Source organism: Tamandua tetradactyla, chromosome 1 (genome assembly GCF_023851605.1).
Source record: "Tamandua tetradactyla isolate mTamTet1 chromosome 1, mTamTet1.pri, whole genome shotgun sequence".
In the NCBI taxonomy this organism is placed as follows: domain Eukaryota; kingdom Metazoa; phylum Chordata; class Mammalia; order Pilosa; family Myrmecophagidae; genus Tamandua; species Tamandua tetradactyla.
The window spans coordinates 40,361,859-40,378,417 of record NC_135327.1 but is presented as its reverse complement, the minus strand read 5'-3'; the positions used below and the strand labels follow the sequence as shown (position 1 = coordinate 40,378,417).

The 16,559-nt window shown below is 38.0% G+C and overlaps 1 protein-coding gene across 1 annotated transcript in view; it reads right to left on the bottom strand.

Moving 5' to 3' along the window:
• CRNKL1 (crooked neck pre-mRNA splicing factor 1) overlaps positions 1-16,559 on the bottom strand; it is a 40,698-nt gene that overhangs the window by 12,260 nt on the left and 11,879 nt on the right. The window contains exons 7-8 of the mRNA XM_077114807.1: positions 16,064-16,234; positions 13,533-13,724 (exon numbers count right to left, since the gene is read on the bottom strand). Coding sequence (XP_076970922.1) covers positions 13,533-13,724; positions 16,064-16,234 — 363 coding nt within the window. The remainder of the gene's footprint in view (positions 1-13,532; positions 13,725-16,063; positions 16,235-16,559) is intronic.

The window sequence follows — 16,559 nt, the reverse complement described above, 5'->3', positions numbered from 1 at the left end:
AGTGAAGATTATTCATGAGAAACAATGGAGGCAAGAAGGCAGTGGGACAAAATATTTAAGAGCTTAAAGAAAATAACTGCCAATGAAGAATTTTATATCTAGCAACACTGTCTTTCAAACAGGGAGAAATTTATACATTCTCAGATAAACAAAAGCTGAGACAGCATGTCACCAATCTATGTGCCCTGCAAGTAAGCAATGTTAAAGGTAGTTTTTCAGACTGAAAGGAAAGGGCATCAGACAGTAATCCTAGGGGAAGAAGGAAATAAAGATCTCAGAAAACATAACCACATGGATAATTATAAACACCAGTACTGTTATATTGTATTTTGTTAGATAACCTCACTTTTTACTTTGTGCAGGTTCTAAAAAGCAAACGCATAAAAAGTACTTAAAAACTATGGTTTTGGATAAAGATATTTGTAACAAGTACAATAAAAAGACGGAGGGGAGGTAGAGTACAGAAACAGTTTGTGTAGTCTACTGAAACGAAGATGACATCAATTCAAATATGATTATATAGATGTAGGACGGATAAGATGTAAGCCCCACCTGGTTACTACAAAAAAAAAACGTGAAAAGTATACAAGGAAGAAAATAAGAGAAGACTCAAAATGGTTTACCATAAAAAATAAAATAAATATAAAAGTAGAAAATAATGGAAGAATTGAGGGGCAAAAAATATATAAGATTTACAAAACCCAAAGAGCAGAATGACAGAACAAAGTCTATTAGTAGTCACTCTAAACACCAATGGACTAAAATCTCCAGTCAAAAGGGAGAGATTTCGGGAAGATGGTAGAGTAGGAAGCTCAAGGAAAAACTACTAAACAGGAAGGAACTATCTGCAACAATTATTTTGAAACTCCAGTATCCAAAGTACGGCAGGTTGAAGAGGCTAGTAAATTATGGTAAAAAAAACAGTAAACTCCCCTCTCTGCATGGTAGCTATGGGGCACCCATTCCATCGCATGGCAGGCCTCAGTGGACTCCAGACCCTGGAATAGCTTGCTGGTGCCAAAAAGGAACATAAAAACCCACCAATCACTGATCACAGCTTTTGATGTGTGTCTCTGGATTGCTGAGAGCCCAGTTATGAGGACACCATTGTTCCAACCTACCCTGGACAAAGGCAGGGGAGGAGACTTTAAGAGGCTATGCCTCCTCAGAGCTGAGCAGGACCGTTGAAGGGCTGCATTTAGGCAGTAGGTCAAGAAAGCAGCGTTTTGGGAAGCTGTAGAAGACACTCGCAGTGCCCTTCCTGGTCTCCCCCCTCAACCCTCTCCAGGGCAGTTTGGAGTGGGGCAGTGTTCCCTTTATAAGTCCGTGGCCTTCTTCGGGCTGAGAAAGACTGCCTAAGAAACTGGAAAACTCCTTTCCAGCATGGTTCTCCCTCGGAGAATTTGCCCTCTTGGCATAAACAGCTTGAGACAACCAAAGAAGAGTAAGAAACAACTGAGACAGATGACCTGGGGCAAAGGCTTATCTGCTTAAACTTCTCAGAACACCTGGGGGAGGAAGAAAGTCTATCTCCTGGGGAGCAGAGGGGGCATTCAAACTCCTAAGTAAACAGGGGAACTCCTAAGTCACTACTAAGCACAAACCCAGGACAAGACACAGGCCCAGAATAATAAAAGGAGGACCCTACACTTTGTATCCACCTTGGGCTAAACTTCCTGATTGGAGAACTGCCATTGAAGAAAATCTGGCATGTCAACAGCTCATCAAAAACTCATGAAACAGACATCTCAGGGAATAAATAGCAGAGAACACTTTAAAATATTAAAATATAAAGAGTGCAATAAAAGATTATAAGATAAAGAATCAAGAAACGATGGCCCATCCAAAGGAATAAGATAAATATCCAGAAACCATGAAAAGAAGAGGACCAAACTTTAAACTTTGTGGACAGAGACTTACTGGACAGAAAATAATGATCATCAATACGATCAAGGAGATAAAGAAAAACACTGAGAAAGAACTAAGGCATTGAGGAAAACAATGAATGAACAATAAAGGAATTTCTCCAGAGAGATACTGTGGCTGAAGAGCACAGTAACTGAAATGATATATTTGCTAGACTGTTTCAACACCATATTGGGAGCTGGCAAAAACAAAAACAATCAGTGAACTCGAAGACCAGACCACTGAAATGATTCAGGCTGAGAAGCTGAAAGATAAAATAATAGAAAAGAATAAACAGCCTATGGGACCTGTGGGACACTATCACGTGTACCAACCTATGCATTACGGGAGTCCCAGGAGAAGAAAGGGACAGAAGAAACATTCAAAGATATAATGGCAGGAAACTTCCCAAATTTAACGAAAGATATGAATATGTACATCCTAGAATGGAAGTCCACAGGGTAGAACACAAGCTGCAAAGGAGTGCTGAACACAAAAGGGTTCTCAGGAGGAGTTTCCAAAATCGAAAATTAGAGAGGGAACGGCAGAATCTAATTTTCTTCTTAAATCTGTGAGAAACTGTTTGGGGATCCAGGGATCAAAAAAGAACAGTACAATGTCCAGGAAAGTACAAGATGAAGAGACTGAGAAACTGTGACCAGAGACTATGAGTAATTCTGTTTGCGGCCCCTGGAGCACAAACAAATGTGTCATGGGTATGCAAGAAGGGGAAGATAAAGGAAAAGGGCCAGAAAAAATATTTGAAGACATAATGGCTGAAAATTTACCAATCCTTATAAAATACATAAATATGTAAATCCAAGAAGTCCAACATGCTTCAAACAGAATAAATCTGAAAAGACCTATCCAAGACACATACTTGTCAGACTGTCAAAAGCCAAAGAGAAAGAGAACTCTGAAAGCAGCAAGAAAAAACCAACTCACCACATTTAAGGGAAGCCAGATAAAATTAAACACTGATTTCTCATCAGAAACCATGGAGGTGAGAAGGCAATGGTACCATATATTTAATATACTCAAAGAGAAAAATTACCAGCCAAGAATTATTTGTCCAGCAAAGCTATCCTTCAAAAATTAGGGCGAGTTTAAAATATTACAGATAAACAGAAGCCAAGAGAGTTCGTTAACAAGAGACTGTTCTGTAAGAAACATTAAAAGGAGTTCTACTGGCTGAAAAGAAAAGGCAGGATAAGGAGGCTCAGAGGAGAGTACAGAAATGAAGATTATCAGTAAGGGTAACTAAAAGGATAAAAAGAAAAACAAAAATAAGATATGGCATATAAAACCAAACCATAAAACGGGTGAAGTAAATACTACTTTGACAGTAATAACACTGAATGTTAATGGATTAAACTATTCAATCAAAAAACCTGGCAGAATATAGAAAAAAATATGATCCATCTATATGATGTTTATAAGAGACACAGCTTAGACCCAAAGATACAAAGAGGCTGAAGGGAGAGGATGGAAAAAGATACTCCCCACAAGCAGTTAACGAAAAAAAAGCCATGGTAGCGCCCTTCCCCCTTCTCCGCCGATGCTCCCGCCGCCATCTAGCCCTCCTCTTCCGCTTTCTCCGCCGGCGCTCCCGCCACCATCTAGCCCTCCTCTTCCTCTTTCTCCGCCGGCGCACCCGTCGCCATCTTGCCCTTCTCTTTCCCCTTCTGCTTCGACGGTGCTCCATCCGCCATTTTATCCTTCCCTTTCTCCTCCTGCTCCAGCGGATCTCCAACCACCACCGTGCCCTCTTCCGTCTTCACCGGCTCCTCTGCCACCGTCCTCGACAGCCTTGCCATCCTCACCTTTCCTCCTCCAGAACAGCTACTAGGGGCATAGAAACAATACAGAGCAGCTCCCGGAGACACGACAGAGATCAAAAAGACACCGTACCCCATCCTGGAACGGCTGACTGGCTGGGAGAACCCACTCCGGTGAGATCGCCGAGGGGTGCGGGCTACCCGGGACGGGGCGGCAAGCGGCCGGAGTCCCTCCCCTCCTCTTTCCCGGGCCAGCTGGCAGAATTGGGCAGGCGGTCCCCTCAAGCCGCAGCGGCTGGCACCACCACCACGCGGGGCCCCCCGGACCAACTGAGAGAATTGGATCGGAGATCCCCAGTCCACGGATAACGGTGACCGGGGGGGTCCCTTCCAAACACGTGACTCCCCGGTGCGGTTGGGAACAGTGTACTCTCAAGGGCCACGGTGGCTGGCGCCCTCCCGCCACGCTTGGCGCCCCGGGCCGAATAGGAAATTCGGACGGGCGCTCTCCCGGGCTGCGGCGGCCGGCGACCCTCCCCGCGTTCGGACCCCCGGGCCGGCTGGCACTCTTCCAAGCCGCTTCGGCTGGCGAACCTCCGCCACGGCGAGAGTTTTCCAAAGTTAAAGGACCCACAGGACCTTTTAATGGTGGCCCCGCAGACAAATGTGTGCCACGAGCGCCACCTACTGGGCAGGAAAAGAAAAACAGAGCCCAGAGATTACACAGAAAAACCTTTCAACCAGCCAGGTCCCACACCCAGGGAAATCTGATCAAATGCCCAGACACCAGCAGAAAATAACGGATCACGCTCGGAAAATTGAAGATATGGCCCAGTCAAAGGAACAAACCAATAGTTCAAATGAGATACAGGAGCTGAGACAACTAATGCTGAATATACGAACAGAAATGGAAAACCTCTTCAAAAAAGAAATCGATAAACTGAGGGAGGACATGAAGAAGACATGGGCTGAACAAAAAGAAGAAATAGAAAAACTGAAAAAACAAATCACAGAACTTATGGAAGTGAAGGATAAAGTAGAAAAGATGGAAAAAACAATGGATACCTACAATGATAGATTAAAGAGACAGAATATAGAATTAGTGATTTGGAGGATGGAACATCTGAATTCCAAAAAGAAACAGACACTTTCGGAAAAAGAATGGAAAAATTTGAACAGGGTATCAGGGAACTCAAGGACAATATGAACCGAACAAATATACGTGTTGTGGGTGTCCCAGAAGGAGAAGAGAAGGGTAAAGGAGGAGAAAAACTAATGGAAGAAATTATCACTGAAAATTTCCCAACTCTTATGAAAGACCTAAAATTACAGATCCAAGAAGTGCAGCGCACCCCAAAGAGATTAGACCCAAATAGGCGTTCTCCAAGACACTTACTAGTTAGAATGTCAGAGGTCAAAGAGAAAGAGAGGATCTTGAAAGCAGCAAGAGAAAAACAATCCATCAAATACAAGGGAAACCCAATAAGACTATGTGTAGATTTCTCAGCAGAAACCATGGAAGCTAGAAGACAGTAGGATGATATATTTAAATTACTAAAGGAGAAAAACTGCCAACCAAGACTTCTATATCCAGCAAAATTGTCCTTCAAAAATGAGGGAGAAATTAAAACATTCTCAGACTAAAAGTCACTGAGAGAATTTGTGACCAAGAGACCAGCTCTGCAAGAAATACTAAAGAGAGCACCAGAGTCAGATACGAAAAGACAGAAGAGAGAGGTATGGAGAAGAGTGTAGAAAGAAGGAAAGTCAGATATGATATATATAATACAAAAGGAAAAATGGTAGAGGAAAATATTATCCAAACAGTAATAACACTAAATGTTAATGGACTGAATTCCCCAATCAAAAGACATAGACTGGCAGAATGGATTAAAAAACAGGATCCTTCTATATGCTGTCTACAGGAAACACATCTTAGACCCAAAGATAAACATAGGTTGAAAGTGAAAGGTTGGGAAAACATATTTCATGCAAATAACAACCAGAAAAGAGCAGGAGTGGCTATACTAATATCCAACAAATTAGACTTCAAATGTAAAACAGTTAAAAGAGACAAAGAAGGACACTATACACTAATAAAAGGAACAATTAAACAAGAAGACATAACAATCATAAATATTTACTCACCGAACCAGAATGCCCCAAAATACGTGAGGAATACACTGCAAACACTGAAAAGGGAAATAGACAAATATACCATAATAGTTGGAGACTTCAATTCACCACTCTCATCAATGGACAGAACATCTAGACAGAGGATCAATAAAGAAATAGAGAATCTGAATATGACTACAAATGAGCTAGACTTAACAGACATTTATAGGACATTACATCCCACAACAGCAGGATACACCTTTTTCTCAAGTGCTCATGGATCATTCTCAAAGACAGACCATATGCTGGGCCACAAAGCAAGTCTTAACAAATTTAAAAGATTGAAATCATACACAACACTTTCTCGGATCATAAAGGAATGAAGTTGGAAATCAATAATAGGCGGAGTGCCAGAAAATTCACAAATACGTGGAGGCTCAACAACACACTCTTAAACAACAAGTGGGTCAAAGAAGAAATTGCAAGAGAAATTAGTAAATACCTCGAGGCGAATGAAAATGAAAACACAACATATCAAAACTTATGGGACGCAGCAAAGGCAGTGCTAAAAGGGAAATTTATTGTCCTAAATGCCTATATCAGAAAAGAAGAAAAGGCAAAAATGCAGGAATTAACTGTCCACTTGGAAGAACTGGAGAAAGAACAGCAAACTAATCCCAAAGCAAGCAAAAGGAAAGAAATAACAAAGATTAGAGTAGAAATAAATGAAACTGAAAACATGAAAACAATAGAGAAAATCAATAAGACCAGAAGTTGGTTCTATGAGAAAATCAATAAGACTGATGGGCCCTTAGCAAGATTGACAAAAAGAAGAAGAGAGAGGATGCAAATAAATAAGATCAGAAATGGAAGAGGAGCATAACTACTGACCTCACAGAAATAAAGGAGGTAATAACAGGATACTATGAACAACTTTACGCTAATAAATACAACAATTTAGATGAAATGGACGGGTTCCTGGAAAGACATGAACAACCAACTTTGACTCAAGAAGACATAGATGACCTCAACAAACCAATCACAAGTAAAGAAATTGAATCAGTCATTCAAAAGCTTCCCAAAAAGAAAAATCCAGGACCAGATGGCTTCACATGTGAATTCTATCAAACATTCCAGAAAGAATTAGTACCAACTCTCCTCAAACTCTTCAAAAAAATCGAAGTGGAGGGAAAACTACCTAACTCATTCTATGAAGCCAACATCACCCTCATACCAAAACCAGGCAAAGATATTACAAAAAAAGAAAACTACAGACCAATCTCTCTAATGAATATAGATGCAAAAATCCTCAATAAAATTCTAGCAAATCATATCCAACAACACATTAAAAGAATTATACATCATGACCAAGTAGGATTCATCCCAGGTATGCAAGGATGGTTCAACATAAGAAAATCAATTAATGTAATACACCATATCAACAAATTAAAGCAGAAAAATCACATGATCATCTCAATTGATGCAGAGAAGGCATCTGACAAGATTCAACATCCTTTCCTGTTGAAAACACTTCAAAGGATAGGAATACAAGGGAACTTCCTTGAAATGATAGAGTGAACATATGAAAAACCCACAGCTAATATCATCCTCAATGGGGAAAAATTGAAAACTTTCCCCCTAAGATCAGGAACAAGACAAGGATGTCCACTATCACCACTATTATTCAACACTGTGTTGGAGGTTCTAGCCAGAGCAATTAGACACGAAAAAGAAATACAAGGCATCAAAATCGGAAAGGAAGAAGTAAAACTATCACAGTTGGCAGACGATATGATACCATACGTCGAAAACCCAGAAAAATCCACAACAAAACTACTAGAGCTAATAAATGAGTACAGCAAAGTAGCAGGTTACAAGATCAACATTCAAAAATCTGTAGCATTTCTATACACTAGTAATGAACAAGCTGAGGGGGAAATCAAGAAACGAATCCCATTTACAATTGCAACTAAAAGAATAAAATACCTAGGAATAAATTTAACTAAAGAGACAAAAAACCTATATGAAGAAAACTACAAAAAACTGTTAAAAGAAATCACAGAAGACCTAAATAGATGGAAGGGCATACCGTGTTCATGGACTGGAAGACTAAATATAGTTAAGATGTCAATCCTACCTAAATTGATCTACAGATTCAATGCAATACCAATCAAAATCCCAACAACTTATTTTTCAGAAATAGAAAAACCAATAAGCAAATTTATCTGGAAGGGCAGGGTGCCCCGAATTGCTAAAAACATCTTGAGGAAAAAAAACAAAGCTGGAGGTCTCGTGCTGCCTGACTTTAAGGCATATTATGAAGCCACAGTGGTCAAAACAGCATGGTATTGGCATAAAGATAGATATATCGACCAATGGAATCGAATAGAGTGCTCAGATATAGACCCTCTCATCTATGGACATTTGATCTTTGATAAGGCAGTCAAGCCAACTCACCTGGGACAGAACAGTCTCTTCAATAAATGGTGCCTAGAGAACTGGATATCCATATGCAAAAGAATGAAAGAAGACCCACATCTCACACCCTATACAAAAGTTAACTCAAAATGGATCAAAGATGTAAACATTAGGTCTAAGAACATAAAACAGTTAGAGGAAAATGTAGGGAGATATCTTATGAAACTTATAATTGGAGGCGATTTTATGGACCTTAAACCTAAAGCAAGAGCACTGAAGAAATAAATAAATAAATGGGAGCTCCTCAAAATTAAACACTTTTGTGCATCAAAGAACTTCATCAAGAAAGTAGAAAGACAGCCTACACAATGGGAGACAATATTTGGAAACAACATATCAGATAAAGGTCTAGTATCCAGAATTTATAAAGAGATTGTTCAACTCAACAACAAAAAGACAGCCAACCCAATTACAAAATGGGAAAAAGACTTGAACAGACACCTCTCAGATGAGGAAATACAAATGGCCAAAAGGCACATGAAGAGATGCTCAATGTCCCTGGCCATTAGAGAAATGCAAATCAAAACCACAATGAGATATCATCTCACACCCACCAGAATGGCCATTATCAACAAAACAGAAAATGACAAGTGCTGGAGAGGATGCCGAGAAAGAGGCACACTTATCCACTGTTGGTGGGAATGTCAAATGGTGCAACCACTGTGGAAGGCAGTTTGGCGGTTCCTCAAAAAGCTGAATATAGAATTGCCATACGACCCAGCAATACCATTGCTGGGTATCTACTCAAAGGACTTAAGGGCAAAGACACAAACGGACATTTGCACACCAATGTTTATAGCAGCGTTATTTACAATTGCAAAGAGATGGAAACAGTCAAAATGTCCATCAACAGACGAGTGGCTAAACAAACTGTGGTATATACATACGATGGAATATTATGCAGCTTTAAGACAGGATAAACTTATGAAGCATGTAATAACATGGATGGACCTAGAGAACATTATGCTGAGTGAGACTAGCCAAAAACTAAAGGACAAATACTGTATGGCCCCACTGATGTGAACCGACATTCGAGAATAAACTTGGAATATGTCATTGGTAACAGAGTCCAGCAGGAGTTAGAAACAGGGTAAGATAATGGGTAATTGGAGCTGAAGGGATACAGACTGTGCAACAGGACTAGATACAAAAACTCAAAACTCAAAAATGGACAGCACAATAATACCTAATTGTAAAGTAATCATGTTAAAACACTGAATGAAGCTGCATCTGAGCTAAAAAAAAACAACAAAAACAACTACAATACAAAGGAAGAGCTAATACCTAACTGAACAACCGAAGCACTAGAGAAAGAGCAGCAAATTAACCCTAAAGTAAGGAGAAGAAAAGATATAACAGAGATATAAATGGAATAAGTGAACTGGACAACAACCAAAAAAATAAGAGAGAGGATCAATAAAACAAAAAATTGGTTCTTTGAGAAAATGAACAAGACTGACAGACCCCTAACCAGATTAAGAAAAAAAAACAAGAACATACAAATAAAATCAGAAATAAGAGTGTAAGGTCATTACCATGGACCTCAAAGAAATTTTAAAAATCATAAGAAAATCTATCAATTGTATGCCAACAAACTAGACAATTTAGATGAAATGCACAATTTCCTAGAAACACAAAAACAACGTACACTGAATCCTGAAGAAACAGAAGACCTCAATAAATGAGTCATAAATGAAGAGAGTCAATGAGTCATCAAAAATCTCCCTACAAAGAAACGCCTAGGCCCAACTGACTTCACAGGTGAATTTTAAGAAGCGGTCCAAGAAGAATTAATACCAATCCTGCTCAAACTCTTTAAAAAAAATCGAAGAGAAAGGAACATTACCTAACTCACTCTGTGTAGCCCAAATCACCCTAATACATAAAGATACTAAAAGAAATGAAAATTACAGCCCAATCTCTCTAATGAATGTAGATGCAAAAATCCTCAACAAAATACTCGCGAGTCAGATCCAACAACACACTAAAAGAATTATACATCATGACCAAGTGAATTTTATTCCAGGCATACAAGGGTGGCTCAACATAAGAACATCACTTGGTATGATATATCACATTAACATATCAAAAGGAAAAAACCACATGATCATCTTGACTGACAAAGAAAAGGTATAGGACAAAACCCAACATCTTTTCTTGATAAAATACTACGAAAGGCAGGTATCAAAGGAAAGGTCCTCAACCAGATAAAGGGCATATATGACAACCCACAGCTAACACTGTACTGAACAGTGGGAGACTGAAAGATTTCCCTCTAAGATTTCAAGACAAGGATGCCTACTACTACTACTGTCATTCAACACTGCAACTAAAGCAATCAGGCAAGAAAAAGAAATAAAAGGCACCCAAATTGGAAAAAAAGAGTAAAACTTTCACTATTTGCAGATGACATGATCCTATACTTAGAAAGTCCCAAACAACCTATGACAAAGTTACCAGAGTTAATAAACCAGTTCAGCAAAGTGGTGGGATAGGAAAGCAACATGCAACAATCAGTAGGGTTTCTGTGCTAGTAATAAGCTATTCATGGAGGAAATCAAGAAATAAATTCCATTTACAATAGCAACTAAAAAGATCAAATACCTAGGAATAAACTTAACCAATGATGTAAAGGACCTACATTCAGAAAACTACAAAACACTACTAAAAGTAACCAAAGAAGACTTAAATAATTGGAAGGATATTTGTGTTTACGGATTGAAAAGTTAAATGTCATTAAGATGTCAATTCTTCCCAAATTGATCTACAGATTCAATGGAATACCAATAAAAATTTCAACAGCTTACTTTGTAGAAATGGAAAAGCCAATTGTGCTGGTTTGAAAGGATGTCTGTTTCCTAGAAAAGCCATGCTTTAATCTAAATTCCATTTTGCAAAGGCAGAATAATCCCTATTCAATACTGTATGTTTGAATCTGTAATTAGATCACCTCCCTGGAGAGGTAACCCAATCAAGAGTAGTTATTAAGCTGGATTGGGGGAAATGTGTCTCCACCCATTTGGGTGGGTCTTGATTAGTTTCTGAAGTCCTATAAAAGAGGAAACATTTTGGAGAATGAAGGAGATTCAGAAAGAGCAGAGCAGAATGACATAGCCATGAGAAGCAGAGTCCCCCGGCCAGCGGCCTTTGGAGATGAAGAAGGAACATGCCTCCCAGGGAACGTCATGAAACAGGAAGCCAGAAGAAGCTACCAGATGACACCATGCTCACCATGTACCCTTCCAGATGACAGAGAAACTCTGACTGTGCTTGCCACGTGCCTTCTCACTTGAGAGAGAAACCTGAACTTCATCAGCCTACTTGAACAAAATATCTTTCCCTGGATGCCTTTGATTGGATATTTCTATAGACTTGCTTTAATTGGGACATTTTTCTCAGCCTTAGAACTATAAACTAGCAATTTATTAAATTCCCCTTTTCAAAACCCATTCTGTTTCTGGAATATTGCATTCTGGCAGCTAGCAAACTAGAACACCAATTATCAAATTCATTTGGAATGTTAAGGGGCCTCAAAGAACCAAAACCATCTTGAAAAATGCTGTGGGAGGACTAATGCTTCCTGACTTTAAAGCATTTTATAAATGGTTAAAACAACCTGATATTGGCACAGCAACATTTCGATCAATGGAATCAAACAGAGTTCAGAAACAGACCTCAAATCTACGGTCAACTGATTTTTGACAAGGTTTCCAAGTACATTCAACTGCAACAGCACAGTTTCTTCAATAAATGGTGCTGGGAGAACTGGATATCCATATACGAAAGGATGAAAGAGGACCTTCTATCTCACACCCTAAACAAAAATTAACTCAAAGTAGATAAAATAACTAAATATGATGCAGTATAAAAACTCCTAGAAGAAAACGTAGGGTAGCATCTTCGAGATCTAGTGATAGGCGATAGTTTCTTAGACCTTACACCCAAAGTACAAGCAATGAAAGGAAAAATGGATAAGAGACCTTCTCAAAACAGAATACTTCAGTGCTTCAAAAGACTTTGTCAAAAGGATGAAAAGGCAGCTGACTCAAAGGGAGAAAATATTTGGAAACTACATATTTGATAAGGGTTTGATATCCAGAACATATAAAGAAATCCTACAACTCAACAATAAAGAGACAAATACCCCAATTAAAAAAGGGCAAAAGATATAAATACACATTTTTCCAAAGAGGAAATACAAATGGCTAAAAAAGCAGAGAAAGATCTCAATGTCAGTTTATCAGGGAAATGAAAATCAAAACCACAATTATATACCATTCATACCCACTAGAATGGCTACCATCAAAAAAAAAAAGAAAACAGCCAAGTGTTGGAGAGGATGCAGAGAAACAGCAACCCTTGTACACTGTTGGTGGGAATGTAAAATGATTCTGTTCTGTGGAAAACAGTTTAGTGGTTCCTTAGACAGTTAAGTATAGACTACAGACATATTATATGACCCAACAACCTCACTTCTAGGCATACTCCCAAAAGGATTGAAAGCAGGGGCTTGAACAGATAGCCACATACCAATCCTCACAGTGTCATTATTTATAATTGCCCAAAGTGGGAAGCAACCCAAGTGCCCATCAACAGACAAATGGATAAAAAAAATGTGATATATACATACAATGCAGTATAAATAAAAAGGAATGAAGTACTGTTGTATGCTACAACATGGATGAATCCTGATGACACCATGTTGTGTGAAATAAGCCAAACACAAAAAGACACGTATAGTATGATTCCACTTATGCAGTGTTAATGTTTTTGTACAGAGTTTCCATCTGGGGTGATGGAAAAGTGTTGGTACTGGAAGGTGGTGATGGGGGCAAATCATTATGATGTGAACACTGCAGAATTTTATATTGGAAAGTTTATAAAATGAGAAATTTTAGGTTATATATTTACACCACTACAATAAATATTTAAAAATAAACCCATAAAACTAACAAAAAGAGTAAACCTTGATATGAAGTATGGATTATAGTTAATAGAATAATGCCAATGTTTTTATTACCTGTAACAAAGGTATCACACTAATACAAATGTTAATGATAGGGAAAACTACGTGTGAGAGAGGGGGCAATATGGGAAGTCTTTCTGCAAAATTTTTCTGTAATATTACAACTGCTCTAATAAAAAATAAAAAAGCAAAAAAATCCATTAAATTCCTTTGTTGCCAGGACTGTAAATATTATTTACCTCCTACTAGAGGCAAGCTGTAAGTGCAGAAGCAAGAAAGCCATTTGTTACCTTTGCCTCCAATTCTTCATAGAGTGCATAGTTGACCCAAAGATATATATAACGCTTCCAGTGCCTCTTCTCCGGGATCGGTGGGACATTGGCAATGGCTCTTTCGTATACCTCTCGCACAGTTTCTGCTTCTGCATCACTTTCCACCAATCGTAAGTAATCAAACCACGCATCATAATTATGTGGATTAGCCTACAGAGATAACCAAGACAAGATCTACATTTGCTAGGCTATATAAGCTGAAAAGAGGATTAGTTGATTTTATTATAGAAACTTTTCTATAGATTTTAGGTTATCTTATTTTAAAAGTACCATTCCTATAATATTATAAATAGGAAAGAATAGGGAATATAGACGACAAATTATTAGTCAGGTGTCCCAGAACTCGTTCATCTACAGCCACTACCTCCAAGAGAACCAGGTGCCTATTCTTAAAACTGTATTTATTTATTTATACATGTGACCACACAGAATTTTGTCTACTATTGAAAATTACAATGGCATTACGCCATGCTTGTAACCATGAATAATACCTTTTCAATCAATAATCAATATCAATTTATCTTGAACATATTTTGCTGACCTACCAACATATGTAATACCAGATTTAGTCCTTTTATTTGGAGATTATCTTAATTAACTAAGTAAAATATTTTTAAAGACACAGCAAAACAGTAAAGGAAAAATGCTCATATCTTTGAATTAAAATCAAAATAGTACATTACAGATAAGGAGATGAGAATGGAACCATATCTACATACATCTTTTGTTCTTTTGCTCAAGTAGTTAAGCTAAAGGGTGATGCAGAAAGACAGGTTTTTGGGTTTTAATTTTATTTTTTTAAGTATCAAAAAACACCAAACAAACGCAAACATTCCTATTTTGATCATTCCATCCTACATATATAATCAGTAATTTACAATATCATCACATAGTTACATATTCATCATCATGATCATTTCTTGGAACATTTGCATCCATTCAGAAAAGGAAATAAAATGAAAACAGAAGAAAAATTTATACATACCACACCCTTTACCCCTTTCATTAATCACTAGCATTTCAAACTAAATTTATTTTTTTAACTAAAAAAAATTAACAAACAAAACATTTAGAAATCATTCCATTCTACATATATAATCAGTAATTCTTAATATCATCACATAGTTGCATATTCATCATTTCTTAGTACATTTGCATCGATTTAGAAAAAGAAATAAAAAGACAACAGAAAAAGAAATGATAATAGGGAAAAAAAACCTATACGTACCATACCCCTTACCCCTTGCTTTCATTTACCACTATTTCAAACTGAATTTATTTTGACATTTGTTTCCCCTATTATTTATTTTTATTCCATATGTTCTACTCTTTTGTTGATATAGTTGCTAAAAGGAGCATCAGACACAAGGTTTTCACAATCACACAGTCACACTGTGAAAGCTATATCATTATACAATCATCTTCAAGAAATATGGCTACTGGAACACAGCTCTACATTTTCAGGCAGTTCCCTCCAGCCTCTCCATTACATCTTGAATAACAAGGTGATAGCTACTTAATGCGTAAGAATAACCTCCAGGATAACCTCTCGACTCTGGAATCTCTCAGCCATTGACACTTTGTCTCATTTCACTCTTCCCCCTCTTGGTTGAGAAGGTTTTCTCAATCCCTTGATGCTGAGTCTCAGCTCATTGTAGGATTTCTGTCCCACGTTGCCAGGAAGGTCCACACCCCTGGGGAGTCATGTCCCATGCAGATAGGGGAGGGTGGTGAGTTTGCTTGTTGTATATGCCTTTTTAGTTAAGGCATAACAGAGAGGCTGGAGGGAACTGCCTGAAAATGTAGAACTGTGTTCCAGTAGCCATGTTTCTTGCAGATGATTGCATAATGATAACAGCTTTCACAGTGTGACTCTGTGACTGTGAAAACCTTGCGACTGGTGCTTCTTTTATCTACCTTATGGACAGAGGAGTAAAACATATGGATTAAAAATAAATAAATAATAGGGGGAACAAATGTTACATTTAGTAGACTGAAATGTTAGTGATCAATGAAAGTGAAGGGTAAGGATTATGGAATGTATGAATTTTTTTTCTGTTTTCTTTTTATTTCTTTTTCTTAATTGATACAAATGTTCTAAGAAATGATCATGATGATGAACATACAATTTTGCAATAAGAAAAGAATGTTGTTCATATTGTATGTTGATTGGCTTTACTAATAAAAATTTTTTTAAAAATTAGCTCAATGGATTCTAGGTTTCTTTTGCTCAAGTTCTATGGTACACAACCAGCAAGCAACAAATTAATTTTCAAATTGTGAGTACCACGTACCACATCAAATCCAAGTGCCACCTGCATGCCTTTTTTCTCAGTCTCATTTACACCTACCTGTCTGGAATAGCTGCCAATTTACAAAAGACATATCTTCTAGTGCATAATCTTTGACAGTCCTAACTTGTTATGGTAGCAGTACTGGTTAGGACATCTTAGTTACCTGCAAAGTTATCTACCTACACTAGCACTTACCTTCACTTCTTCTTCATACTGGAATCTCCGTTTGCTCACAATGATGTCTTCAATTCCCCGCCTATCACCAAACTTTTTCTCAAAGATGGTATAATTTTTAAAGAGTTCTTGGGCCTCCTGTTTTGAAATTCTGTCCAGTGCATATTTGTAGATCACTCGTACTCGTTCAAACTAAAAGCAGATAGGATGATTACCTTTTATAATGCAATATTTTCATTCTAGTTGCAATTTGCAGTTATTGTTGCATAAAATATTGAGCCTTAAAATGTCTAAAATCAGACTTCTCTTTTCCTGTCTGCTGGTGCTTGCTTGTTGGGGGTATCTGTCAGGATCAACTGACATTTTAAGCTCCACAATGTAATACTATCTAGTTAACATTGTCAGTTAGACATCTGCTGGCCATCTCATGTTAAAGAGGTCCAAAACTGAGCTCCTGTTGTCTCCCCACAAAACCGGAGTCTTCCTCATTGGGCTGGTTTGAAGGTATTACGTACCC